This window comes from Macaca nemestrina, chromosome 13, assembly GCF_043159975.1.
Source record: "Macaca nemestrina isolate mMacNem1 chromosome 13, mMacNem.hap1, whole genome shotgun sequence".
Lineage (NCBI taxonomy): Eukaryota > Metazoa > Chordata > Mammalia > Primates > Cercopithecidae > Macaca > Macaca nemestrina.
In genome coordinates, this window is record NC_092137.1 from 54,075,058 (window position 1) to 54,102,406 (window position 27,349).

Here is a 27,349-nt window from a genome sequence, read left to right on the forward strand (position 1 = left end):
TTCTCCCATGTCACCTAGCTCGGTCAATAAAAAGAGGCCAGACGGAGGCACTTGCATATAAAATGTCCAACTAGAATATCATACGAATTGAATCCAAGGCAAGTAATCTTACTATCCTTAATAAATAAATTCAGGCAGTTATTTTATGACTATAGAAAGGGAAACAAATACTGCTGTTAATAAGTTATGTATTATAATTTTTTTTATGTTTTATTAACCCAGCTTGTAAGCGAAGCCTCCATACCTTAAATTTACTTTACCTGCATTAATTAACATCTGCAAACATTCTACAGAGTTGTGATAAGCTGCTTCATGAATTGGCATCCATCCCCTGTTATCAGCAACATCGACACTTCGGCCCTTTTTGAGCAGTTTCCTTAAGACTTTAACATTGCCTTCCCTGGCAGCAAGTCCAACCGTAGAGCACGTGTCCGCATAAGCCTCTGTAAAATCCATTTGTTTGACCAGTCTACAAAACAAGGTAGAAGGATAATACTACAGTCAATAAAACAACACTTCACTCCTAGAGGTTAGCAGATCACGGTGGGCCTGTCTAGTATCTCTCACATGACTGCCAAAGAAGGGCCCATAATACAGAAAGTGACTACCACGCCACAGTCTCTGCTGGTGCCTAAACCAGGAATTTTCTCCGTTTGGCAGATTAGAATTCCTTGGAATGTTCCTACTAAAAACATGAAGGGACTTTTAAGTGTTCTGTCTTTCCTCCTCTGGAAATGTTTGAGCAGCAGGCTTCTGCTCCTGTTCATACCCCACCACAATGTACTCTTTGGTGCTCCATTGATGAGAGCACCTCTACTTAATCCCCAGTGTACACTACATTATGCAGAGATGACCATTCCACTACCAGCAATGCTCAGTCTCAATATATAGCCCTCTATAGGAAACAACTAAACCCAAAAAGTCCAGAAAAGCAGTGAAAGATAGGTGTCATTCTAGTCTTCCTGCACCTGCTGGTCCTTTCCAGAAGAGGTTAAACACTCAGGTTCTCTATGCTTGACCAAATAGTCGTACTGACTGAGCATATTGAAACCAACATAGAACACCATAAAGAGACGAGCCCCACTTTCCTACATAGCCCAGAAAGTTCTTAACAGAGTTCTTGCCCGCATCATCATCTCCCTCCAATGCTCACTTCAAGTTCCCCTCCAGTCAGAGTCCAGTATAGCTCTCATGTGACTCTCTCGAAGACACAATTTCTTGTTAGTGACTCTATGAAGCAGTTTGGATATGGAATACATATTTGATTACATAACTATTGTTAATTTTCTTAGATGTGATAATGGCATTACAGTTATGAGGAGAATGTCCTTATTCTTTTTTTTTAGGGAACTTGTTCTAGGATGAATGTCCTTATTCTTATAAGATACATGTAGAGCATGTGGCAGTAAAATGTCCTAACACATGCAACTTACTTCAAATGTTTTCCATTTAAAAGTATAGAGTAAAAAGGAAGTAAAGCAACTGTGAAAAATGGTAATTATCGGATCTAGATGAAACGTATTGGTCATTACACTCTTTTTATCTAAGTTTTCTGTATATTCGAAATTTTTCAGAAAAGAAGGGTTAGCAAACATGTCAGGCAATTTGAAACTACAACTTAGAGAAAATAGGAAAAGACTTGTTTTTTGTTTGTTTGTTTGGTAGCTTCCTGCTGATTTCTTTATAAGAAAAGAAATAATACCCCTTGAATCTGAGTGTTTTAGCATTCAAAACCACAGTATAAAAATCTTCAAGAAAGAACAATCACTTGCTAAGGCTTCTGTTTTCACACACAGACACAGCCATGATAGTCCAAGCGAGTTTCCTAAACAATATTTTGCAGCAAGAGCTCTAACGAGCAGATCTTCAAAAAATTTTAGGATCCCTGACGCCTTAGAGAAACTCATGAAAGCTGTAGTTTCCCCTCAGAAAAGTGTACACCCCAAATTTTGTACACAAATTCGGCAGGTTCCCCAGCTCCTTTCCAAAGCCTTTACAGGGGCCCCAAGTTAAGAACATTTGCCTGCTCTTTTGTGAACAAGTCACTGATAATACTAAAGATGAATAAATTTGTGTAAAATTTAAATATATAAACAATTCCCATTGAAATGACACATACTTTTTCACAGGCGTAAACTTCTATTGTAAACTTCCCGCTTTTATTTGAAAGGCAAAAGACATTCTTTTGAGGACATAAAATCAAATATGGATTACATTCCTCCTGCTGCTGTTATATAGGCAAAAATCTAATTTCCAAAGCAGAGCAAAACGTGTTTCTAGGTGCTGCCTGCGGTGCTAGTACACCGCCTCCGTATCTCGACACCACGAGCGACGACTCCTGCCCTTTTCTCCTTCCTCGCCCCCGTTAGAAATAAGTCCAGTTCCAATTTCAGAGCCAAATAGCTCCAAAAAGCATTGTGGGTGTTGTAGTTTTCTGCACACGCGCACTAAAGGTAGGTTAGGGTGATTTACAGAGGCTGCAAAAGAATCCGTTGCTTACTACACCGAAGGTTAATGCCTCTTGACTCCCTAATCAAGGAAATAAAATAAAGCTGACTGAGACTCACTCGGAAAACCTTTCTGGATCCAAACTCCCAGTGCGCTTTGCGCCCCAAGTGGCCATCGCGCCTGCGCCCCGCGCAGCCGGTTACTCGCTTACCGGAGGCTGCAGTCTCCCGCGGCGCGGCGACAACTAGGGTTCACCGTCGCCGTGGCAGAGGAGCTGCGAAAAGATGTGGGTTTTTGGTTACGGGTCCCTGATCTGGAAGGTGGATTTCCCCTATCAGGACAAGCTGGTCGGATACATCACAAACTACAGCAGGCGCTTCTGGCAGGGCAGCACGGACCACCGCGGGGTCCCCGGCAAGGTGAGGCGCCGGCCAGCTCCCCACACTTACTGCCCCCGGACCCCCGCTCCCCAACTCCACACACAGCACTCACACCCTAGGGAACCACACCTTAGCGCTTCATGGGGGCCAAGCACATGGCTTGGGGCAACACTTATTTCTGTAGATTTTCCCTGCCACCTGCCCGCCATCTCTAACCCAGCCCGGGCACTCCTTCCGAAGCTGCTTAAGATGCCGGTGGTTAGTTTCTAGAGGCGGCGAGAAGCGCGGGCACGGGCACACGAGCTCGCGCCAGGCTGAGTGCGGAGAGGGGAAAAAAAAATCCCACTGGCGGGAAGATGAATTTTCATGTCACTACATAGTTGAAATAGTAAAATCAAGTTGCAAATTCAGCTTTTTAGCAATTAAACTTGTTGGCATTTCTGCGTTCTAGCCGACTTTCATGGGTTTGCGATTAAACGTGCATGTTACTTCTAGGATTTCTTTACATCTTTCAAGTGTTTTATTTTCTGACACCTAGGATTACAGAACGAGTTTCCGAAATTTTCTCTAGTTATCGAGGAACTCACTTTGGTTTTCAGGTACTAGCGAAGTTAAATGAAGTTCTGGTTATATGAGTAACACAGTACCAAGCTCATTACTATATCCAGCATTATTTTAATGTTACTTTCTTGATGGTTCTCATAATTATAATGTGAAATGTAAGTTATTTGATCCACTTGTCAGTCGGTCATACAAAGGCATTAATATATGTATAGAGAATTAGCAGCAGCTCACTGCTTATGCAAATCAGCTTTGTACTGGCTACAAAACAACTAACCCATAAAGAAAACTAAGATTGAGGTAACTAATAATTTGGAAATTGGTCAATGGAAATGGGAAAAGATCAAGGCTCTAAAGTAGTTTGCACCTGCTCATAAAAGAGTCGCGGGATTAAAATCACGAAAAGAAGCTGAGTTAGAAACCATTCTATCTCAACTACAATTGATCACTTAAGAACTTAGCTTTTAAGTAGACTATACTGGCCTATTGGGACATTGGACACAATGACCTGAAAAGAGGCAAATGGCTTAAGGTAAATGCACATTTATAGATCAACAGAAATGTCATGGCCAAAGTATCTCCAAGAATGTTCTAAAACAATATTCAAGACATTAAAGAATTAAGCTAAATAAAATGGCTTCTGAGTTGTCAGTTTTGGCTGGGCCCAGTGGCTATGCCTGTGATCTCAACACTTTGGAAGTTTGAGCCAGGAGAACTGCTTGAGGCCAGGAGTTTGAGAGTTCTCAGTTTTAATACGAATATTTAAAATTGCCATTCTGAAGAGAAAACCTTTAGCCCAGCCTCCAATTATAATGGTCAAGTATTAAATATTTATGTATGTGGTTATAACAACATACTTCAGTACTCTAGTCTTGACCAAAACGTACAGTGTATTACATAACACATTGAGATATGTATGCTGTCAGAACAGACTGATGATCAGAAATTGCCTAGTCAACACAACAGTCCGTGATTTTTTAAAAGGAGAAAGGAGCTGGGCCGGGCGCAGTGGTTCCCGCCTATAATCCCAGCACTTTAGGAGGCCGAGGCGGGTGGATCCCCTGAGGTCAGGAGTTCAAGACCAGCCTGACCAACATGGAGAAACCCCGTCTCTACTAAAAATACAAAATTAGCTGGGCGTGGTGGTGCATGCCGGTATCCCAGCTACTCTGGAGGCTGAGGCAGGAGAATTGCTTGTACCTGAGAGGCAGAGGTTGCGGTGAGCCGAGATTGCACCACTGCACTCCAGCCTGAGCAACAAGAGTGAAACTCTGTCTCAAAAAAAAAAAAAGGAGCTAAAAAAAAAAGGTGTCTTTCTGATCACCTAAGACTCAGAATTCTAACTGCACTTAATACCATACTTAGTCCATAAGCTCTATTTATTTCATATGTTAGTTTGCATTCTAGAATGACAATATAAGCTACTGGAACCAAGAATCAAGAGTTCCTCTTCTCCATAGCACACAGTAGGTATTCATAAATAACTTCTAATTAACTTTGAAATTGAAAATAATATGGTAATATCTACTTGACCTTCACCAATATATGTATCCTCATTATAGCATTATCTTAAAAAGAAAACAAGTCAGAAATCTAAATGTCCAAGAACACAGGAATGTTTATAGTTCATCAATGACACAATATTATGTAACTATTAAAATGTATGAGAAGACTAACAAGGAAAATTAAATGAGAAATCATAATCCAAAATCCCATGTGTTCCATGATTACGAATTATCTATATGAACAGATAAAGACTAGAAGGAAATAGCAACAAAGATGACACAAATGCCTGTATGATTTAGGCTCACTATGTGCCAGACACTGGCCACACAAGTAGGTAAAATTGTGGCTTATGACTCAACATTCCCACGAATGATGTTAAGGTATCAGTACACATACAGCCTTTGGTACTCTATGGATGACTTTTATTTAAAAAAAAAAAAAACTTGCAGGCACTGATATGTGTCACCTTTGTGCCTTAAATTACGGAACATTCCAAGTCTGAACTTTCTCTAAGGCTTTCCATTTATAAACAAAGACTGTTTTATCAGTCTTTGAAATGGGAAAACAAATAAAACTTGTTTTGGCTTCATAATATATCATTTCAACCTCAAGCTGAATAGTAAAAAGTGAAGGTTTCCATAATATTGTTAACTGACCTGTGTTACAACCAAAATGGGAAAATAAAATTGCCTAGAACACAAGTGATTGTTCCATATAAGAACTAAACGAATAGGCCAGTTCTAATACTGACCTTTCAGTAGGGCAAAGTAAAGTTCATTTATGAATGTAAAAGGAATGCCTACCTTGAAGCACCATTACCATATACAGAAAGGTAAGAACCCTTCATAACTCAGAAGTGTAAATCACTCAATCTCTCGCACTTAAAAACTCTTAATATCCCCTAGTAGCAGTGGTTCTTAAAGTATGAGCCCCAAAACAATTTCTGAAATCAGCGAGAAGTTGTTACAAATGCAAATTCTTAGACAGCTCCAGACCTACAGAATCAGAAACTCTGGATGTGTGGCCTAACAATGTGTTTCTCAAGCCCTCTAGGTCATTTTTATCTACACTAAAAGTTTGAAAGTCACTTCCCTATATATAGGAAAACACCCTTTATGTCATATATTTTTTTTCCCCTAATAAAACTATAGGCCGTGCGCAGTGGCTCATGCCTGTAATCCAAGCACTTTGTGAGGCCAAGGCGGGTGGATTACCTAAGGTCAGGAGTTCCATACCAGCCTGGCCAACATGGTGAAACCCCCCTCTCTACTAAAAATACAAAAATTAGCTGGACATGGTGGCAGGCACGTGTAATCCCAGCTACTCGGGAGGCTGATGTGAGAGAATCGCTTAAACCCAGGAGTTGGAGGTTGCAGTGAGCCGAGATTGCACCATTGCACTCCAGCTTGGGCTTGTTGAGCAAAACTACGTCTCAATAAATAAACAAATAAATCTATAACCTTCTTTTTTCCTAAGGGAAAAACCAGAATATTTATAATTACTGCTTCCATTTGCCTTTCATTTTAGATGACCTTTAGTTACTGGTATGTTTTCCAATATATCCATGTAAAGTGAATATAATATACCTAATATGTATAAATTGATGGAAATCTTTTAGAAATAAGGCCAACACAGTCTCTAGATGAGGTAGGTTCTCTTAATTCACTTTAGCTTTATCATAAAAAATAACTATGCTTAAGAAATAGTGCTTCTTATAAGCAAATATAGTTCAAATATTCCATGTCAAAAATGTTGCTAATACTCAGCTACTTAATGAACTTTATTAATTCAGAAAAAAAATTTGTTTACCTTTTTCAAAACAGCCTGGAAGAGTTGTGACTCTTGTTGAAGATCCTGCGGTATGGTATAAATATTCTTTTTGTGTAATTTTAATTTTATAAAATGTTGAGATGTTTCTCAGTTTCAATTTGATTAACAATCATTACAGACAATTTGAACTACCCTAAGTTTAGAATTCTCTGTATTTGTGGGTTTTTTCGTGTTTGTGAAAAATGAGGCCAGTAAGAAAAGTTAGAATGCAGAGTGCAAGGTAGACAACAATGTACAAACAAATGGCATGTAGTTTTCGTTTTTGTGGGGTTTTTGTTGTTGTTGTTGTTGTTTTTTGAGATGGAGTCTCGCTCTCTGTCGCCCAGGCTGGGGTGCAGTGGCGCCATCTCGGCTCACTGCAAGCTCCGCCTCCCGGGTTCAAGCCATTCTCCTGCCTCAGCCTCCCGAGTAGCTGGGACTACAGGCGCCCGCCACCTCGCCGGCTAATTTTTTGTATTTTTAGTAGAGACGGGGTTCCACCGTGTTAGCCAGGATGCTCTCAATCTCCTGACCTCGGGATTCGCCCGCTTCATCCTCCCAAAGTGCTGGGATTACAGGCGTGAGCCACCGCACCTGGTCGTGGGTTTTTTTAAAAAACAAGTGTATTAACTAAGAATTTTGTGGTCCCCTTTGACATTAATGGAAATATCCCCCCGACAGCCAGACCACCACCAATAATTAAATGGAACCCTTAAAAGCTCGCTTCACTTTTGCTACGAGTCTCATTTTCAGCAGAAATCTAAGTGAGGAATTATTTTCTTTATTACTTAATTGTATCAATAGCACTTGTGTGTTGTGTTTTGTGTTTTTGTTTTTTTAAGTTCAGGAGTACATGTACAGGATGTGCAGGTTTTTTACATTCGTAAACATGTGTCATGGGGGTTTATTGTACAGATGATTTAATCACCCAGGTATAAACATTAAGCCTAGTATCGATTAGTTATTTTTCTAGATCTTCTCCCTCCTCCCATCCTCCACCCTCCAGTAGACCCCAGTAGCACCTGTGATTTTAAAACTGGTTTGGAGCACCAGAAAGTTTTATTTAACCAACAACCTCAGTTTCTTAAATATTTTCAATCATTTTATTGGAGTACAGATTCAGAATTTTATATTGTGAAATTAAATGTTTAACTTTGGAAAGAACTTTAATGAACAAAAATCAAGCAGTTAGTAATGGAATATAAACAATGGTGTGGAATAGGAAATGCTTTCATAATTTATACTATGAAAAGCATTTATAAAAAAGACCTTCAAATTAGTAACTAATAACTCCTAATTAGTTAATAAACAAATGGCACTTTGTTTGTAGAATTTTTTAATAACCAAGTGAAAGCCTCGTATTTTTCATTTCAGTCCCATTATTTTTTTAAAAAGACCAAATTTAAAAAAATTTTAAGATAAAATATCTTGCTGTGCCTATGATACAAAGAAATTATTCACAATGGAGATTTTAAAGTGCTTATTTCCTTTATTGTTTAGTATGTTCTTCTGTGTACTTTAAGTGAAGAAAAACTGTATTGACTGTTTTTTTGTTTGTTTGTTTTTTGAGACAGTCTCACTCCATCACCCAGGCTGGAGTTCAGTGGCGCGATCTCAGCTCACTGCCGCCTCTGCCACGAGGTTCAAGCCATCCTCCTGCCTCAGCCTCCCAAGTAGCTGGGATTACAAGTGCCTGCCACCACACCTAATTTTTGTATTTTTAGTAAAGACGGGATTTCACCATCTTGGCCAAGCTGGTCTTGCACTCTTGACCTCGGGATCCACCCGCCAAGGCCCCCAAAGTGCTGGTATTACAGGCGTGAGCCCTACCGGCCCACTTTTAGGAATATACAAGCTATGGCCAGGCATAGTGGCTGACGCCTGTAATCCCAGCACATTGGGAGGCCGAGGCAGGCAGATCACTTGAGGTCAGGAGTTCGAGCCCAGCCTGGCCAACATGACAAAACCCCTTCTCTACTAAAAAGACAAAAATTAGCTGGGCATGGTGGTGCATTCCTGTAATCTCAGTCACTGGGGAGGCTGAGGCAGGGGAATTGCTTGAACCTGGGAGGCGGAGGTTGCAGTGAGCCAAGATCATGCCACTACACCGCAGCCTGGGCAACAGACAAGACTTCATCTCAAAAACAAACAGAAAAGAATATATGAGATACTTCTTAGATCACAACCTATCTTCATTTATTTTAATTAGCCTTATAAATACTAGTGTATTCTTTTCATTTTTCAACAGGGATGTGTATGGGGTGTTGCTTACAGATTGCCAGTAGGAAAGGAAGACGAAGTAAAAGCATACCTTGACTTCAGAGAGAAAGGAGGCTACAGAACCACAACAGTCATTTTTTATCCAAAAGATCCCACAACAAAACCATTCAGTGTATTGCTATATATTGGAACATGTGATAATCCTGATTATCTTGGTCCTGCACCTCTGGAAGACATTGCTGAACAAATTTTTAATGCAGCTGGTCCAAGTGGAAGAAATACAGAATATCTTTTTGAACTTGCAAATTCTATTAGGAACCTTGTGCCAGAAGAAGCAGATGAGCATCTTTTCGCTTTGGAAAAATTGGTAAAGGAACGTTTAGAAGGGAAACAGAACCTCAATTGCATATAAAGAACTAATCATTGACTTTTCTAAACAAGCAGAGCTTTTAGTCTTCGGAGAATTATCTTCAGTTCACGATGGCAATATGATTTGGAAATATGTTTACTTAAAGATCTTATTTTTAATGTAGTCAGGGTATTATCTAAACTTGTATTTTAACTGGAAATGTCCTAAAACACATATATTCAAAAGAATGGGATACAGTGAAAGAAAAATTCAAATTTTAATAACATAAAGATTTCCTAACTTTATGCTATTGAACACTTACTCATTAGAAGTGAGTTATTTAGAAAAATACAGTGAAGGACTCAGTTCAGTCTTTTTTTTATCAGAGTAACAATAATCCTGTTTCATATCCCAATACTATGTTGAAGTTCTAAAGAATTAAACCAAAAGTCCAATAAATATAAAGTTATGCCTTCAATATATTCATATACAATTCTGTAACCATGGTTTAAAATATACAAGCTTAAAATAACGTGACTAGAAATACACAATAATATGAACAGTATTTCAGCCTTAATTGTCAATTTCCTTGTTATTCAGGTATTAAATGAAACACTTTCAGTTTTAAGCCAAAAATTGGCTTTTTTTAAATATAAAAATTTCCTTGGAAGTATAATGTACTGTACCTCTTCTTTTTAAAATAAAGGCATTTTACTATATGGAAGGTAAAAAGCATAAATTACATTATACAAATCGTGATCACTAATCATGTGGTCTGTCACTCACTTTGTATTAATCTTATACCAAAACTGAAAAAGATGGGCTTTCTGATAATACAAATTAATGGCATATATAATGAAAATTTAGTTTTTAAAATAGCTTTTGGAATTCTTTCTCTCTCTCTCTGTGTCACTCTCTCAATGTGTGTGTGTGTGTGTGTATTTTTTTTTTCTTTGCAGCCTGCAGTCTGGCCATCCCACAGGCTGGACAGTGTAACCTCTGGCAGAAGCCAAGAACAGGCACCTCCTGGAATTATAATTTTGTTTTGTTTTTTGAGACCAAGTATCGCTCTGTTGCCTAGGCTGGAGTGCAGTACTGCAGCCTCCACCTCCCAGGTTCAAGGGATTCTCCTGCCTCAGCCTCCCGGGTAGCTGGGATTACAGGCACGTGCCACCACACCCAACTAATTATATTTTTAGTAGAGACAGGGTTTCACTATGTTGGCCAAGCTGGTCTCGAACTTCTAACCTCAGGTGATCTACCCACCTCAACCTCCCAAAGTGCTAGGATTACAGGTATGAGCCACCATGCCCAGCCTATAATTTTTTATTTGTATAAATTTATGGCCTACAAGTGCCATTTTCTTACATGCATAGATTGTATTTTTTTAAGAAGTGGCATTACCTGATTATTTGTACGTAACTTTTTTTTTCTTTATCTTGTCACCTAAAGAAGAGTATCAATTGGGTGTATGCTGCTACTCAACTAGGAAACAAATTATTAACTCACATAGCATTAACTTTGATTCAAACTATTCAGGTTATTCCTGATTATAGGTTATTTCTTTCTCAATAGGACATATAATCGCTCTAGAATCTTTCACCATAAAAACTTCAGTATAAAACTAAATGTAATATGATACTTACTAAAAGCTCCTTAAACCCAGTCATGATTAATAATTAGTACAGAAGTTTTTCACATAAAACTGTCCTACATGTCCTTTTCATATTTTCCTGTTTAATATCTTAGTAATTTACTCAGCTACATAACTACTTTAAATATCTTCCAACATTTTAAATATTAGTTTTCCAGAAGGCATTTCACTTGTCCTGTAAAACAGAAAGGGTGACAAATTTATTAATGAATATCTCATAAGGATGTGCTAGGCACTGTACATACGGAGCCATATGTCCTCATTTTTTGGATAATTCCTCTATTGCATTCAGTTATGCATCTAACATGGCTAAAATCCAGGTTGCTCTGACTTTGGAGCACAGGATTCTTCTATGACATGTTTTTAAAAACCCATATGAACTTAACTTTTCTTACTACCCTGCTTGCTTTTTCAGAAAGTAAACAAGATTAATGATTAAACCAGATTAATGATTAATTTCATGTGTATAATGAAATAGTAACTGGTTACATAAAGATGTTTGAGTTAATTTTGACAGATGTGTATATATTGCCACAAATACAATGAGCCTATCTAAGATTGACATGCTCAGAATCATGTTAGTCAACGCAGAGATCTAGTTTTTCATTTTACAAAGTCCAAAGGAGTATGTGACTCCCTAAAGTCAATACCACTTAATAACTAGCTTACAAAATATCAAGAGGGAGGGATTACTTTGGGATCCCCATTTATACATCTTTCTAGGTTTTCCATTAGAAGTTAAACTAGAAGATTTGTGAATATACATGTGGTATACCATCATCACTTACAGGGAGATTGTGTTCTAACAGCCCAGGGAAGGGATATTCATTTTCATTAGGATGGGGAGAAACCTGACTGAAATGGAGAAGTTAAATTCCATTATCAGAAGCTGGGGTTTGCAGCCTCCAAACTAGGAAGAAACAGAACTCTGGTGCCAAATTACTTATGTATTTTCGTTTTCTTAGCAAAGCTCAAGTCTCTCTTTACAGCCCTTGGATCTCACTTTCAAAACATTTTCTCTCCTTCTGCCCTAATTACATGTAACACAAAACTCAGATTCTCACTCCTCAGAGTAGAAATATTAGGGAGGTGTTCAGTTTTAGAAATTCAAGAGAAGTGTGTGAACCCTACATTTAGAAAAGAAACTAAAATTTCCTTTTAAATCTCAACTTTTAAATTTTTAGAAGTTGGTCTTTGTACTCCTATACTATTATAATACTTTTCCTCACTCCCAAACAATACATTCACAAGAACTGTAAGCATCTAGATGCCACTATCTCCATATGTAAAGTTATCATTTAGGGAAACAAAGATTATGATGATGTCAACTCTGAATATTTAAAAGCATGAACATGACTCATTTCATTATGACTGACTTTAAAAGTTTGACCATTGTCTATTAATACGTATTCATCTTAAATGGCAAAATTTTTAATTTTCTAATCAAGTACCTGAAATGTATATTATTATACATCTTTAAAGTGCCTATTTACTTATAATATATGTAAAACATTATACAATGACTGATATACTTAATAAATATTATTTCAAATATATCACATATTCACATATTCAGAGTATCATGGGTTCAGTATCTCTTCAAGACTCCTAATGATTACAATCATGCCAGAACCATATTTGGTCTATTAGATATTTTTCAAACATTTTCCAGTCAACATTTCATTATATTAGATTTCTCTTTTCCATAGATACATCTTATTTTTAAATTACAAATTCAGAGAATACTCTCTCAATGAGTAAGTACATATCCTTACATCCTGGGTAGTTGTGAATATCAATGTAAGCATCATATTTGTAATTTACCATCTCTGGTTCTTTCTTTCCAGGCAATTAGACGATAAATGTGCTTTAAAATTCTCTTTCATCATATCATGTTAAAACTTACCTATCAAATGTTCCTGTTATGCCTATCTTTTTTCAGGAAAAATACTGACTGCATTCTCTAGTAATTTATTCAGCTTTTAGCAATCTATTTTTATGGATTTCTAAAACCTTGAATTTGGCCAGTGTAGTGGCTCACACCTGTAATCATAGTACTTTGGGATGCTGTGAAGGGAGGATCACTTCAGGCTAGGAACTAGAGACCAGCCAGAGCAACGGAACAGCACCCTGTCTCTATAAAAAATTTAAAAATTAGCCGGGTGTAGTGGCATGCACCTGTAGGCCCAGCTACTCAAAAGGCTGAGGCAGGAGTATTGCCTGAACCCAGGAGTTCGAGGCTGCAGTGAGCCATGATCACACCACTGCAGTCCAGGCTGGGCAACAGAGCAAGATCCTGTCTCAAAAAATGAAAATAAAACCTTGAATTCACTCTAAGCATATATTACAGACTCAAAGATTTTGTAATCCTGTGGCTACTATGGCAAAGAATTTTAACTCTTCCTAAGACAACGACAGTACTAAAATTTTTATTCTGTATGTCAAATTTATACGACGAAAATTAGCTTTATTGGATTTCAGGGGTTTTTTCAGTTCATTTTACCTTTCTAAAATAGTATATTTCAATTTCATTTTCTTGTTTTACTTAATTGTACTGAGCCTCCTTCTCTTTATAAATGGTTCACCCACACATGTACACACACTGTAACTGGAAAAACCACCACTAATCCTACAGTTTCTTGTGTTCTTCCAGCTTTCTTATTCTTCACAGAAATTTTTTAACTACACAGTGCTTCACTTCCTTATCAACTCATCTTAACGCCTTTCCAATTCAACTTTACTCTGCCAAACCACTCAATCATTGTAGTATCAAGTCTCCAATGACCACTTCCTCACTGAACCCAAAGATTTCAATTTTCATGCTACTCTGGTGCATCAGACACTAGTGATCAAGCATCCCATGTCACTAAAGCCAAAGACAAAAACATTTCATTGTGCTTCCAATTACAACTCATACACTATTCTTCATCAGATACACAAACTCATCAAATCTTAGGCTTCAATTTTACTTGGACAGCTTCCAATCTCCAGCCTACTCTTTCAACCTCTTCATATGTCTGTTACATGAAGGCATCTCCAGTTGTGCTACACAAGCATGGAAACTTACTGTACTAAAGCCAGTACTCATCTCCTTTCCCAACTAGAAAATTTGGTCCCACATTACCTCCCTGCACATAATACACATTAAATGTTGAACATACTTAGTACAGGAAAAAAACAAACAGGTTTATGATACTCGCATCAATTTATATGCTTTTGGAGAAAATAGATGGTATTTTCACAATATATACAAAATGTGTTTGTGCTTTTTTAATATTAAATTTTACCCTTTGTTTTGCTAAAAACAATATATATAATATTTTTTAAAAAGTATAAGCAATCTTGGCTGGGTGTGGTGGCTCACACCTGTAATCTCAGCACTTTGGGAGACCAAGGCGGGTGGTTCACCTGAGGTCTGGAGTTCGAGACCAGCCTGACCAATATGGTGAAACCCCATCTCTACTAAAAATACAAAAAAATTAGCCAGGCATGGTGGCGGGCACCTGAAGTCCCAAATTAAGAGGCTAAGTCAGGATAATTGCTTGAACCCAGGAGGAAGAGATTGCAGTGAGCCAAGATTGCGCCACTGCATTCCAGTCTGGGCAACAGAGTGGGATTCTTGTCTCAAAAAAAGAAAGTGTAAGCAATCTTTAATTGGAAGGCCATTAGGCTAAGATAGGTTCCTATGTAAGCAAACTGAAGCCCAATGTAAATAGTAAAACAAAACTTAATCTTTGCTTTTTATTTTTAAATTATCAACTGACTATAGTTTCATATTTATGGGGTACAAAGTAATGATTTATGAATACAATATGGAATAATTAAATCAATCTAATTAACATATCCATCACCTCAAATATTTATTTTTTATAGTGAAAACTGTTGAAATTTACTCTTAGCAAGTATAAAGTGTACATTATTAGTCACTATATTCCCCATACTGTGCAACATATCTCAAAGAAAAAAATTCCTCCCATTTGACTTTCATCTCCCCCTTCCCCCATGCCCTCCCCCTACCCTTGGTAACCACTGTTCTACTCTGTTTCTTTTAGTTCAACAGTTTTAGATTAAATATATAAGTAAGCACATATGGTGTTTATCTGCCTGTACTTGGCTTATCTCATTTTGCTTCAAGTTCTCCAATCCACCCATGTTGTCACAAATGACAAAGTTTCTTTCATTTTTAAGGCTGAATAGTACTCCACAGAGTATGTATACCACATATTTCTTTATCCATTCATCTGTCAAAGGACGTTAGGTTGATTCCATGTCTTGGCTATCGGGATTAATGCTGCAATGAACATGGGAATGCAGATATCTCTTCAACATATTGATTTCCAATCTTTTAGGTAAATACCCAGAAGTTGGATTGCTGGATCATATGGTAATTCTATTTTTAGGTTTTTGAGGAACCTCCATTGTTTTCCATAATGGCTGTACTAATTTACATTGCCATTAACAGTGTACAAAGTTTCCCCTTTCTCCACATCGTCACCTACACTTATCTTTCATCTGTTTGATAACAGTCATTCTGACACATATTGGGGTGACATCTCATTGTGGTTTTAATTTGCATTTCCCTGATGATTAGTAATGTTGAGCATCTTTTCATATATCTGTTGGCCATTTGTATGTCTTCTTTTGAGAAATATCTATACAAGTTCCTTGCCCATTTTTTAATTGGATTATTTGTATTCTTTCTATAGAGTTATTTGAGTTCCTTTTATATTCTGAATTTTAACCCCTTATCACATGTATGGCTTGCAAATATTTCCTCCCAATCCATAGGATGTCACAACTTAATTTTAATCAGAAATCAACAACTATTCTCTAACGAGCAACTTTCTGCTAGATTGTACCCAAATAAGACAAACAAGTAGCTATGACAATCAAGTAATTTTATTTTTCTTTTCAGACAGGGTCTTGCTCTGTTGCCCAGGCTGGAGTGCAGTGGCACAATTACAGCTCACTGCAGCCTCAACCTCCCAGGCTCAAGCAATCCTCCCACCTCAGCCTCCCAAGTAGCTGGGACTACTGGCATGTGCCACCATGCCTGGCTAATTTTTGCATTAGAGATGGAGTTTCACCATGTTGCCCAGGCTGGTCTTGAACTCCTGAGCTCGAGTGATCCGCCTACCTCAGCTTCCCAAAATGCTGGGATTACAGGTGTAAGCCACCATGCCCAGTCCAATCAAGTAATTTCTTTACTTTGCTTCCATATTCAGCCTGCAAAGGTCTGCTGCTTACACTATTAAAACAGAGCTCCCTGAATTTCTTCTAGTTTTGGGTGCTGCCTCATTCATTAATCCTTTAACACACAAATTCTGTCTTCAGACAAAATTCATTTTGTCTAAAGTTCTTCTTTTAACAAAGTCAAAACGAAGTTACCAAGGAAGCCCTGAAGCCTTTTTGTGATAAGGCTTAAAAGGTTACATGATAGTAAAAGGTTACATGCTGAAAGATTCTCAACTAAAGAGCCTTATCATACACACGTCAAGAGCCAGAGTTTCTTACATATTCTTCTTGTTTCCAATCTCTTTTCCTCTTTCCAATACATGCTCTACTCTGCACTCATAATTACTTTCCTAAAATACGGAACTAAGGTCAGTAATCAAAAATCCCTTCCTACTGCATATAAAATAAATTCAAATCCTTTAATCTGGCATTCAACTATTTACAATCTCGTCAATCTGGTGGTGTCAGTGTATTTGTCAAATTTCACTTCCCACTGATGTACTCCCCTGCCCCTCGTGCTCCAATCACACCACCCTCCTCATTCCTTAAGACCTAGCTCAAATGGGAGAACTAATGATAGGTGGCAAGCAATGACTATGCACTGAGACCAAAATAAATAAGATAGTCCCCAGCTATCAAGAATCATATTTGGTGGAGAAACAAACAAGGCTGGGCACAGTGGCTCGCGCCTGTAATCCCAGCACTTTGGGAGGCCAAGGCGGGCGGATCACGAGGTCAGGAGATTGAGACCATCCTTGCTATCACAGTGAAACCCCATCTCTACTAAAAACACAAAAAATTAGCCGGGCGTGGTGGCGGGTGCCTGTAGTCCCAGCTACTCGGGAGGCTGAGGCAGGAGAATGGCGTGAACCCGGGAGGCGGAGCTTGCAGTGAGCCAAGATCGCACCACTGCACTCCAGCCTGGGCGACAAAGCGAGAATCTCCATCTCAAAAAAACAAACAAACAAATCTATGTTATTTAATATAAAAGATGTGATATAAAATACAAGCAGAGGGATGGGTATGGTGCTCGTGCGTGTAATATCAGCAATTTGGGAGGCCAAAGCAAGGGAATCACTTGAAGTCAGTAGTTTGAGACCAGCCTGGGCAATACAGTGAGACGACGTCTCTACAAAAATGTAAAAATTAGCTGGGCAGCCAGGCGCGGTGGCTCACGCCTGTAATCCCAGCACTTTGGGAGGCCGAGATGGGCGGATCACAAGGTCAGGAGATCGAGACCATCCTGGCTAACAAGGTGAAACCCCATCTCTACTAAAAAATACAAAAAACTAGCCGGGCGAGGTGGCGGGCGCCTGTAGTCCCAGCTACTCGGGAGGCTGAGGCAGGAGAATGGCGTAAACCCGGGAGGCGGAGCTTGCAGTGAGCTGAGATCCGGCCACAGCACCCCAGCCTGGGCGACAGAGCGAGACTCCGTCTCAAAAAAAAAAAAAAAAAAAAAAAATTAGCTGGGCATAGTGGCACATGTCTGCAGTACTAGCTACTCTGGAGAATAAAGCAGAAGGATTTCTTGAGCCCAGAAGTTCAAGGCTGCAGTGAGCTATCATAATGCCGCTGCATTTTAGCCTGAGCAACATTGTTGCGGGAAGTCAGGGACCCCAAAGGGAGGGACCGGCTGAAGCCATGGCAGAAAAACGTAATTGTGAAGATTTCACGGACATTTATTAGTTCCCCAAAGTAATATTTTTATAATTTCTTATGCCTGTCTTTACTGCAATCTCTGAACATAAATAGTGAAGATTTCAAGGACACTTATCACTTCCCCAATCAATACCCTTGTTATTTCCTATGCCTGTCTTTAATCTCTTAATCCCATCATCTTCGTAAACTGAGGAGGAAGTATGTCACCTCGGGACCCTGTGACGATCGTATTAACTGCACAAATTGTTTGTATAGCATGTGTGTTTGAACAATATGAAATCTGGGCACCTTGAAAAAAGAACAGGGTAACAGCAATGTTCAGGGAACAAAGGAGATAACTTTAAACTCTGACTGCCAGTGAGCCGGGCGGAAAAGAGCCATATTTCTCTTCTTTCAAAAGCAGATAGGAGAAATACCGCTGAATTCTTTTTCTCAGCAAGGTACATCCCTGAGAAAAAGAATGCGTCCCTGAGGGGAGGCCTCTAAAATGGCCGCTTTGGGGATGGCTGTCTTGTAAGATCGTAGACAAAGGGATGAAATAAGCCCCGGTCTCCTGTAGCGTTCCCAGGCTTACTAGGACAAGGAAATTCCCGCCTAATAAATTTTGGTCAGACTGGTTGTCTGGTATCAAACCCTGTCTCCTGATAAGATGTTATCAATGACAATGCATGCCAAAACTTCATTAGCAATTTTAATTTCGCCCCATCCTGTGGTCCTGTGATCTTGCCCTGCCTCCATTTGCTTGTGATATTTTATTACCTTGTGAAGTATGTGATCTCTGTGACCCACACCCTATTCGTACACTCCTCCCCTTTTGAAAATCGCTAATAAAAACTTGCTGGTTTTACGGCTCAGGGAGCATCACGGAACCTGCCAACATGTGATGTCTCCCCCGGACACTCAGCTTTAAAATTTCTCTCTTTTGTACTCTTTCCCTTTATTTCTCAGACCAGCCAACACTTAGGGAAGTAGAAAAGAACCCACGTTGAATATCGGAGGTGGGGTTCCCCGCCTGGGCAATATAGTGAGACCACGTCTCTACAAAAATGTAAAAATTAGCTGGGCATAGTGGCACATGTCTGCAGTCCTAGCTACTCTGGAGGATGAAGCAGAAGGATCTCTTGAGCCCAGAAGTTCAAGGCTGCAGTGAGATATCATAATGCCCCTGCACTTCAGCCTGAGCAACACAACAATACTCTGTCTCTAAAACTAATAACAAATAAATAAAATACAAGCAGAATACAGAAAGGCAAATTACCAATTCAAAGTAAAAGAATCAGAGAAAGCTTCACAGAAAAAAACAAAAAGGTGTTCATGTGTCAGAGAATAATGGTTAACACTTATGTAGCACTAACTACATGCTAGATTCTATACCAAGTGCGTTACGTATATTAACTCAATCCTTATTTTCTATGATGATGAAAATGAGAGGCAAAGAGTTTAAGTAAAACAAACGTAGTATCATTTATTGAACATTTTCAACATGCTAGGCACTGTGCTAAGCACTGAATAGGAACAAAATGAAATTAAGGCCTACAATTTTAAAAAGAACAAAAAAGGCAGCCAGGCACAGAGGTTCACACCTGTAATCCCAGCACTTTGGGAGGCTTGAGGGGGCAGATCACTTGAGCCCAGGAGTTCGAGACCAGCTTGGGCAACATGGCAAAACCTTATCTCTTACAAAAAAATACAAAAAAAATTAGCCAAGCATGGTGGCGCACACCTGTAGTCCCAGCTACTGAGGAGGCTGAGGTGAGAGGATCACTTTAGCCCAGGAGGTTGAGACTACAACGAGCCAAAATCATGCCACTGCACTCTAGCCTAGGCAACAAAGCGAGACTCTGTCTCCAAAAAAAAAAAAAAAGGTGAGAGATGGTAGTTACCTCATTTTGTAACTCCATTGGTAGGGCTTAACCCCATTGAAATTGTTTTCTTTCTTTTTTTTTTTTTTTTTTTTTTTTAGAGAGAGGAAGTTTCACTCTCGGTACCCAGGCTGGAGTAGTGCAGTGGCACCATCTCGGCTCACCACAGCATCCACCTCTCAGGTTCAAGCGATTCTCCTGCCTCAGCCTCCAGAGTAGCTGGGATTACAGACGTGTGCCACCACGCCCGGCTAATTTTCTATTTTTAGTAGAGACACGGTTTCTCCAAGTTGGTCAGGCTGGTCTCGAACTCCCAATCTCAGGTGATCCGCCTGCCTCAGCCTCCCAAAGTGCTGGGATTACAGGCGTGAGCCATCACGCCTGGCTGAGATTCTTTTCTAAAATAGGAGAAAATAAAAATAGGACTTTTTAAAACAGGATTTAAAAGATTCACCTAATTACCTATATCCTACAGCCATAATTTTCTTTTTAAACAACAGTATGCTTTGCCCAATTTTCTCAACAGCATTGATTTATTCAGCAAATATACTGGCTGGTTGCCATGGCTCACATCTGTAATCCCAACACTCTGGGAAACCAAGAATTTAAAAAATAAAATAATTAGCTAGGCAAGCTGGTGCACACCTGTAGTCCCAGCTACTGAGGAGGCTGAGGTGATGGGAGGATTGCTTGAGCCCCAGAGGTTGAGGTGGCAGTGAGCAGTGACCACGCAACTGTACTCCAGCCGGGTGACAATGTGAGACACTGCCTCAAAAAAAAAAAAAAAAGGATTACTCACTTTATGCAAGACAAACTAAGCACATACATTTTCCTCCGCTTCCTAACAAAATCCCACTGAAATGTATTCATTCATTCTGGAAGAGAAAGCAGGTGGGATCATATTGAGGTTTAAGCCAGTGCAGAGAAAACTGCAGTCCAGAACAAACACACATGCGTACATGAGAAGGCTATAGCAATGTAGAAGACATTCTTGCCAGCAGAGCCTGGAGATGTACCAATCTTAGAAACAGAAGCAGAAGAACGATGTAGGACTAAAATCAGAATTATTGTAAGATTTATATGAAACAGCAAGTCAAACTTTTTACCACAGCCCTTTACACATAAAAAGCCTGGCAGTAACAGTATTTGTTTCTGGCTAAAACCACATCTATTTTGTTGTTGTTGCTCTTTTTAATTTAACAGTCTACCCTGGAAGCATTTGAGCATCCTCATGTTCCATAACAAAGCATTCGTTATTTGGGTACAGGGTGGAAAGAGAGGAGGAAAGAGGTAACTCGTTTCTTGCACTTCACTCAAGGACCCTCAAGTGAGACCCAACAGCTAGTACCCTGCTCACTTACAAAAGAACTCAATAATTTTTTTTTTTTTGAGATGAAGTTTCACTCTTGTCACCCAGGCTGGAGTACAATGGTGCAATCTTGGCTCTCTGCAACCTCCGCCTCCCAGGTTTAAGTGATTCTCCTGCACCAGCCTCTTGAGTAGCTGGAATTGCAGGAGCCTGCCAGGAATTCTGGCTAATTTTTGTATTTTCAGAGAGACAGGGTTTCACCATGTTGGCCATGCTGGTCTCGACCTCCCGACCTCAGGTAATCTCCCAAAGTGCTGGGATTACAGGTGTGAGCCACTATGCCCGACCAAGATTTTTTTTTTTTTTTTAAGGAAAATCTCAACAGAAAAAGATGAAAATAAACAATTGACCTGAAAGAAGTAGAGCTATTTCCAGGAATGGGGGATAAATACTTAAAAGTTATAAGTGTAATCCTCAAAGAAATTCATGTCATGAGAACAATGCATCCATTAAAAATCAGTAACTAGAAACTGCGGGGGGGGAAAAAACCACTGAATAAAGAAAGTGAAAAAAACTGAAAGTCAAGGAAATGGTCCTCTTGGATTGATCCTTCATATTATATATTTTTTCTTTTTATATTTTTCCTCTGTATTTGGAAGAATCTATCTAAATGTATGTGGAAGAACGTATCTAAATTCTGAATAGAATAGAGAAAATGTAAGAACATAATTAAAGAAATAACTGAAGAAAATTTTCCAGAAGTGAAAAATAGGACTCATAGAGTGCCAAGAAGGATGAATGAAAAAAGATTCACCACCTAGAAACACTCTGATAAAATATCACAGAACCAATGATAAAGAAAACAGTCTAATAAAATCTTCCAGAGAAAAAAGTATGATACCTGCAAAAGAAAGACACAGCATTAGACTTGTCATCAGATACACTAGACGCTAAAAAGCAACAAAATGTCTTCAAAGTTTTGAAGAAAACAAAATGATTGTGGACTAAGTCTATTCCCAAGCTATCATTAAATGAGCAGGAAAGGTAAAGGCATTTTCAGACATATGAAGCCTGTGGAAATTAAATTACCTGTTTAATCCTTTCTGAAACAATTTGCTTGAAATTAGTTTTACCCCAACAAGGTGGGAAAAAAATCTGTGACAAATGAGGACATGGAATACATAAAGCAGTAGACCTAACCCAGGCATGACACAAAGAAATCTCAGAAAACAGGTATGCAACTGACTTGGAAAGCAGCTAGTCTAAATTACACGTGTGAGAGCTGGAAAGATAGCTTCAGGAGCAAAATGAATTTATTTTAGCAAATATAGTGCCATTATTAGGAAGCTAATAGGATACCTTAATTGGCAGAGGTAGAATTACATTTTTTCCCTGCAGATGCAATCATACTTACTGGTTTTATAGTGAATGATGACTGCATAATTATAATATGGCAAATAGTTGATAGGTTTTCAATGTTTAAGAATCAACCTATAAATAAAGCATAGAAGACTTGTATTGATTGATGTCTTATGGCTCCTTAAAATGTATAAAACCCAAGTGTAGCCCGACCACTTTGGGCACATGCTGTCAGGACCTCCTGAGGCTGTGTCAATGACATGTCCTTAACCTTGGCAAAATAAACTTCTAAATTGGTTGACACTTGTCTCAGCTACTTTTTTGTTTTCAGCCTCTATTACCTTCCTGAGGCTGCTGTAACAAATTACCACAAACTGAGCAGCTTAGACAACATAAATTGATTCTCTCACAATTCTAGAAACTGGAGGTCAGAAATCAAGACGTCAGCAGGGCTATTCTCTCTGAAAGCTCTAGAGAAGGATTCTTCCTTGCCTCTTCCTAGCTTGTGGTGATTACTGGCAATCTTTAGCGTTCCTTGGTTTACAGACACATGCTCCAATCTCTGCCTCCTCCTTCATGGCATGGCATTCTCCTTGTGTCTCCATCTGTATCCAAATTTCCCGCTTCTTATAAAGATACCAGTCATTGGATTAGGGCCTCCTTCGATTCAGTATGACCTCATCCTTACTTGAATTACATTTGCAAAGACCCTATCCCAACTAAGTTCACTCTCACAGGTTCTAGGGGATAGGACTTAAACGTATCTTTTTGGGGAACACAATTAAACCCACAACACCCCCTATAATCAATTTTCCACACAGCAGCCAGAATGATCTTCACAAATGCACATCGCGTCCTGTCCACTCTCCTGCCTACAGAGCTGTGTCTCCCTGGCCTCTTTCTGCTTCTCAAACTTCTACCACCTTCCTCTTACACTCCAGCCACACCGGCCTTCTTTCTATCACTCCAACACATCAAGCTCATTCCTGCCTCAGGGCCTCTGCCTGGAAATCTGTCTGGCTCCCTTCTCATCATTCAAGTCACAGCTCAGATGTCACTTCCTCACAGAAGTCTCCTCTGCCCTACGTACTAAAAGCAACACATCCCACGGGTATTCTCTTTCACATAACCCTAGTTTCTTCGCAGCACTTACCAATACCAGAAATTATTTTACTTAAGTCCCCTCTTACTTAAATATCAGCTGTATTGAACACAGATTCAATCACTATAGTTCTAAATGCTAAAACAGGACGTCACAGAAAGTTTTCATTTTTATTTAGTCAAGTACATCTCTTTTCCTTCATGACTTAAGACTAGTGCTTAGTACAGAATAAATGCTAAAAAAAAAAAAAAAAGGAAGTTAACTGTTATTACTATTGTAATAGTTTGCAATCATTTGTTTGTACAATCTCCCTGGCTAGACTGAGACCGAAGACAGAAACCCATTTATTTGCCATTTTACCAATCCCAGTGGAGCCGGGCACAGTGGCTCAGGCCTGTAATCCCAGCACTTTGGAAGGCCGAGGAGGGCGGATCACCCGAGGTCAGGAGTTCAAGACCAGCCTGGCTAACAGGGTGAAACCCTGTCTCTACTAAAAATACAAAAATTAGGGTGTGGTGGCACGCACCTGTAATCTCAACTACTGGGAAGGTTGAGAAAAAGGAAAATCCCTTGAACTCGGGAGGCGGAGGTTGCAGTGAGCCGAGATTACGCCCACTCCAGCCTGGGTGACGGAGCGAGACTCTGTCTCAAAACAAACAAACAAACAACAACAAAAATCCCAGTAGTCTGGAACATATTAAGCATTAATAAGAAGTGCTGAATATAATTAGCGAATAACAATTCTGAACAAAGTTATTTTCTTTGAGACCATGGATTCCTTATGTTAAAAATAAATTTTTACAGATAGAAAATGGGACTGTTCTTCCTGCTTTTGGATTTGGTTCAAATCTGAGGAAGTGGGGGCAACCAGTCTTTAACAGATCTAGCAAGACTGTCGAGCTTTTCCAACCTCGCAGGAAGAGAATGGTAATTGCTCTAAAGCCAACACTGTATGTCCATCACATTGGAGATCAAAACAGACAACGGCATTTTTTTCTGAAGAGGGGGAGGGGAAACCAAAAGTTTTTGTTTAATTTGGGGATGCAGTCAGATGTGACTTAGTTTATAACGACACATTCATCTGGCGCTGAACCTCACATAAGGAATCTTATCGGCTTCCTTGATAAAACAACATCCCAACACTTTAATCTAGAGACGGAGGACCCCACTTGGGGTAAAAAATATAGGGCTGTATGTAATGTCTAGCTGTCCATTCCACGAGAGTCTCCCACCATGCCAAATTCGGAGGCTCGCGGTATTCTACCGGGAGATGGCGGGCTACCTCACCCCAGGTTTCCCCTAACACAGAGTTGCAGTCGCTGAACAAACTGCCCTGCGTTAGTCAGAAGCTGTGAAGTAACGAGACGGCCACGGTGTACAGCAGAAGAGGTGCAGGGAAGCTTCAGGCGGGAAAGACAAATGCCAAACGCGGAGAAAAAGAAGAAAAGCTGCGAGAAGGCAGGTCAGTCAGGAACACCGCCATTTCTCATAACTCATGCTACTTTGAATTTTCTCATCTAAGGACCGCACCCGCACTGTTCACACTGTCTTCTTCCCACTCTCACTCCGTATGGGCCAAACCTCTACCTGCCCACTGGAGAGCAGCACGAGTGGCTTCAGGAAGCGGCTGCCGCCTCCGAGACTCACCGGCCTGCCGTGCTGCCACTTCTACACCGAAATGGCCGGTCCGAGACCGCGTCTCCAGATGCGGCGTCCCAGAAGGTCCCCGCTTTCGAGCCCCACCGCGATGTTGCAGCGGTCCGAAAACGAGAGACGCTCAGCCGACGTCCCGGCCCCCGTAGGCGGACGGCTCCGCGACCCCCGGCCCCGGATGTTGATATGTCGTCTGCCCCGGAAACGGCGACAAGAAGCTCAAGGGGGCGGAGGCGGTGTTACCGGGCTCTCCGGAAGGAGACGTGGCGGCGGTTGGGCCGGGGCTACCCGGGCCCTTTATAGTCCCGCCGCCTCCTCCTCCACCTCCTCCTCCTCCTCTCCTCCTAGAGCAGAGGAGGTTGTGGAAGTGGCTGGAAAAAGCGGTGGCGGAGGATGGAGGAAGGAGGAGGCGGCGTACGGAGTCTGGTCCCGGGCGGGCCGGTGTTACTGGTCCTCTGCGGCCTCCTGGAGGCGTCTCGCGGCGGCCTAGCCCTCCCTCAACTCAGCGATGACATCCCTTTCCGAGTCAATTGGCCCGGCACCGAGTTCTCTCTGGTCAGTGCCCTCACTAACCCCGCAGCCACCCCTCCTCCTGATACTAAGGGTTCGGCCTCTTCCCTCGGTTTTCTTTGCTTTTTCTCCCTAAGACCTTCTCTGCAGACTCTTACCTTCTCCAAGCCAAAGCTGCTTTTATGTCGCGTTCATTCATTCATTCGTTCTCACGTTATGTGGAGGCGTCCCCCTTGCTGAGCATTAGGGATCCAGCGATCACCTGCTCTCTACCTTTTTAATTCTGTCGCACTAGACCTTGCTTCCGAACACTCCCACCCTGCAGAAGCAGCTTTCGTAGAATAACGTCAGGTGCACTTACTCATCTTCCTTTTGGAAAATTAACTGTGGCTCTTTCTCCACCAGCAGACTTCTTTCCTTCAGTATTACACGGCACGCTGCCCACACCACAGTACTTCAGACTCGAGTTCCCTCTCTCGTATTCGTTCTCCCTCTGTTGTATACACACACGAACATACGCAAACGCACAGCTCCAAGGGAATCTTTTCCTTTCAGAGTTGTTTCTGAGAGGGCTGTTTGGCTTGTGAGATGTTAACGACCCTTTATGCAGAATATGCTTTACAGTTTTCATGTATTACGACTGCTATTTGGGTCCCCAGAACATGAGCTTCTATGTTGTTTTTCTATAGTGAAGAACATATTTATAACCTCGCGGAAATGAAAATTCAGTCTCGGGGGAGTGGACCGCTGAAAAGTCTTCCTGTCCACGTGTACCTGCTGCAGGCCCATACAAATTGTACTCTTATGACACTTACCATGTAATAATTAACTCATTTATTTCAAATTGAAGTCCCGGAAAAAGCAAATTTTTTTTTAACTTTTTATTCCAATTACCTTCAAGCGTTCAACTTGCAATACTTTATTATATTCTTTTATTACGATATTATTGAAACAGTAAGTGATACTATGATGTCAAAACAAGATGTATCAAGTTAATGGATGTTATGATTACCAGATAGCTTTCTATTTGCAAATGTTAGGGGTTTTTTGGTTTGGTTTGGGTTGGGTGTTTTTGTTTTTGTTTGTTTTTTGAGACAGGGTCTCAGTCTGTTGCCCATCCTGAAGTGCAGTGGCACGGTCACCACTGGCTGCAGCCTCGACCTCCTGGGCTCAAGAGATCCTCCTGCCTCAGCTTCCCAGTAGCTGGGACTACAGGGAAACCCCATCACCCCTGGCTAATTTTTTTTTTTTTCCCTAAAGTCAGAGTCTTGAACTCCTGGGCTCAAGCAATCCTCCTGCCTCAGCCTCCCAAAGTACTGGGATTACATATGTGAATCAAATGTTAAGTTTTTTTGCTTATTTTTCACATCTGGTTTGTTTCTCCAGCCTTTGTTCTCCCATTCTGGTTGTTCAATGGCTTCTGAATTTATCTAGGTAAACATTTTTCTGGGAAGTCAAATTTCTCTTTGTATTGCCACGAAATATTGCTATATTAAAATGCCTATGCAAAATTTTGTTATGAATCAGATATAACTTTAGCAAGCTTGGATGAGAATACTTTAATCCCTGTTATTGTATCCAAAGAGCACACTTGGAGTGAATATGGCAGATGTTTGAAGAATTATGTCATTAAAATTTTTTACTCTTGGCCGGGTGCGGTGGCTCAAGCCTGTAATCCCAGCACTTTGGGAGGCCGAGGCGGGCGGATCACAAGGTCAGGAGATCGAGACCAC

General features: G+C 40.3%; 3 protein-coding genes across 18 annotated transcripts in view; 2 read left to right on the forward strand and 1 right to left on the reverse strand.

The window, feature by feature from the left end:
* The window catches only part of LOC105465032 (ankyrin repeat and SOCS box containing 3), a 194,334-nt gene that overhangs the window by 101,434 nt on the left and 65,551 nt on the right, over window positions 1-27,349 (reverse strand). For 2 of the 11 annotated variants that reach the window (XM_011713215.3, XM_071076682.1), the window contains exon 2: window positions 261-469. In XM_011713215.3, the coding sequence (XP_011711517.2) occupies window positions 261-469 (209 nt within the window). Of the gene's footprint in view, window positions 1-244; window positions 470-2,119; window positions 2,137-2,567; window positions 2,703-2,957; window positions 4,471-20,328; window positions 20,449-25,100; window positions 25,274-25,774; window positions 25,931-25,977; window positions 25,998-27,349 lie in introns of those variants that run through there. The other 9 variants (XM_071076686.1, XM_071076681.1, XM_071076679.1 and 6 more) reach the window with 9 other exon arrangements.
* Window positions 2,729-12,942, forward strand: LOC105465030 (ChaC glutathione specific gamma-glutamylcyclotransferase 2). 5 transcript variants are annotated; one of them, XM_024787757.2, is made up of 4 exons: window positions 2,729-2,867; window positions 4,785-4,855; window positions 6,719-6,759; window positions 8,953-12,942. In XM_024787757.2, the coding sequence occupies exons 3-4, from the start codon at window positions 6,757-6,759 to the stop codon at window positions 9,334-9,336; spliced, it is 387 nt and encodes a 128-aa protein (XP_024643525.1). In that variant the 5' UTR covers window positions 2,729-2,867; window positions 4,785-4,855; window positions 6,719-6,756; the 3' UTR covers window positions 9,337-12,942. The 5 variants fall into 5 exon arrangements, with proteins under 5 accessions (XP_024643525.1, XP_011711515.1, XP_011711516.1 ...); XM_024787758.2 differs by having other exon boundaries at window positions 2,741-2,867; window positions 4,797-4,855; XM_011713213.3 differs by lacking the exon at window positions 4,785-4,855 and having other exon boundaries at window positions 2,733-2,867; window positions 6,719-6,754; window positions 8,953-12,937.
* LOC105465029 (endoplasmic reticulum lectin 1) overlaps window positions 25,335-27,349 on the forward strand; it is a 32,869-nt gene continuing 30,854 nt past the window's right edge. For both annotated transcript variants that reach the window (XM_011713210.2, XM_011713211.2), the window contains exon 1: window positions 25,335-25,661. In XM_011713210.2, the coding sequence (XP_011711512.1) occupies window positions 25,500-25,661 (162 nt within the window). In that variant the 5' untranslated portion in view covers window positions 25,335-25,499. The remainder of the gene's footprint in view (window positions 25,662-27,349) is intronic.

Excerpts from the sequence above, each read along its gene's own strand:
- LOC105465030 (XM_011713213.3), top strand. The coding sequence starts at position 2,733 with ATGTGGGTTTTTGGTTACGGGTCCCTGATCTGGAAGGTGGATTTCCCC. Across the intron at positions 2,868-6,718 it reads ACCGCGGGGTCCCCGGCAAG|CCTGGAAGAGTTGTGACTCT; the intron begins GTGAGGCGCCGG and ends TTTTCAAAACAG. Across the intron at positions 6,755-8,952 it reads CTCTTGTTGAAGATCCTGCG|GGATGTGTATGGGGTGTTGC; the intron begins GTATGGTATAAA and ends ATTTTTCAACAG.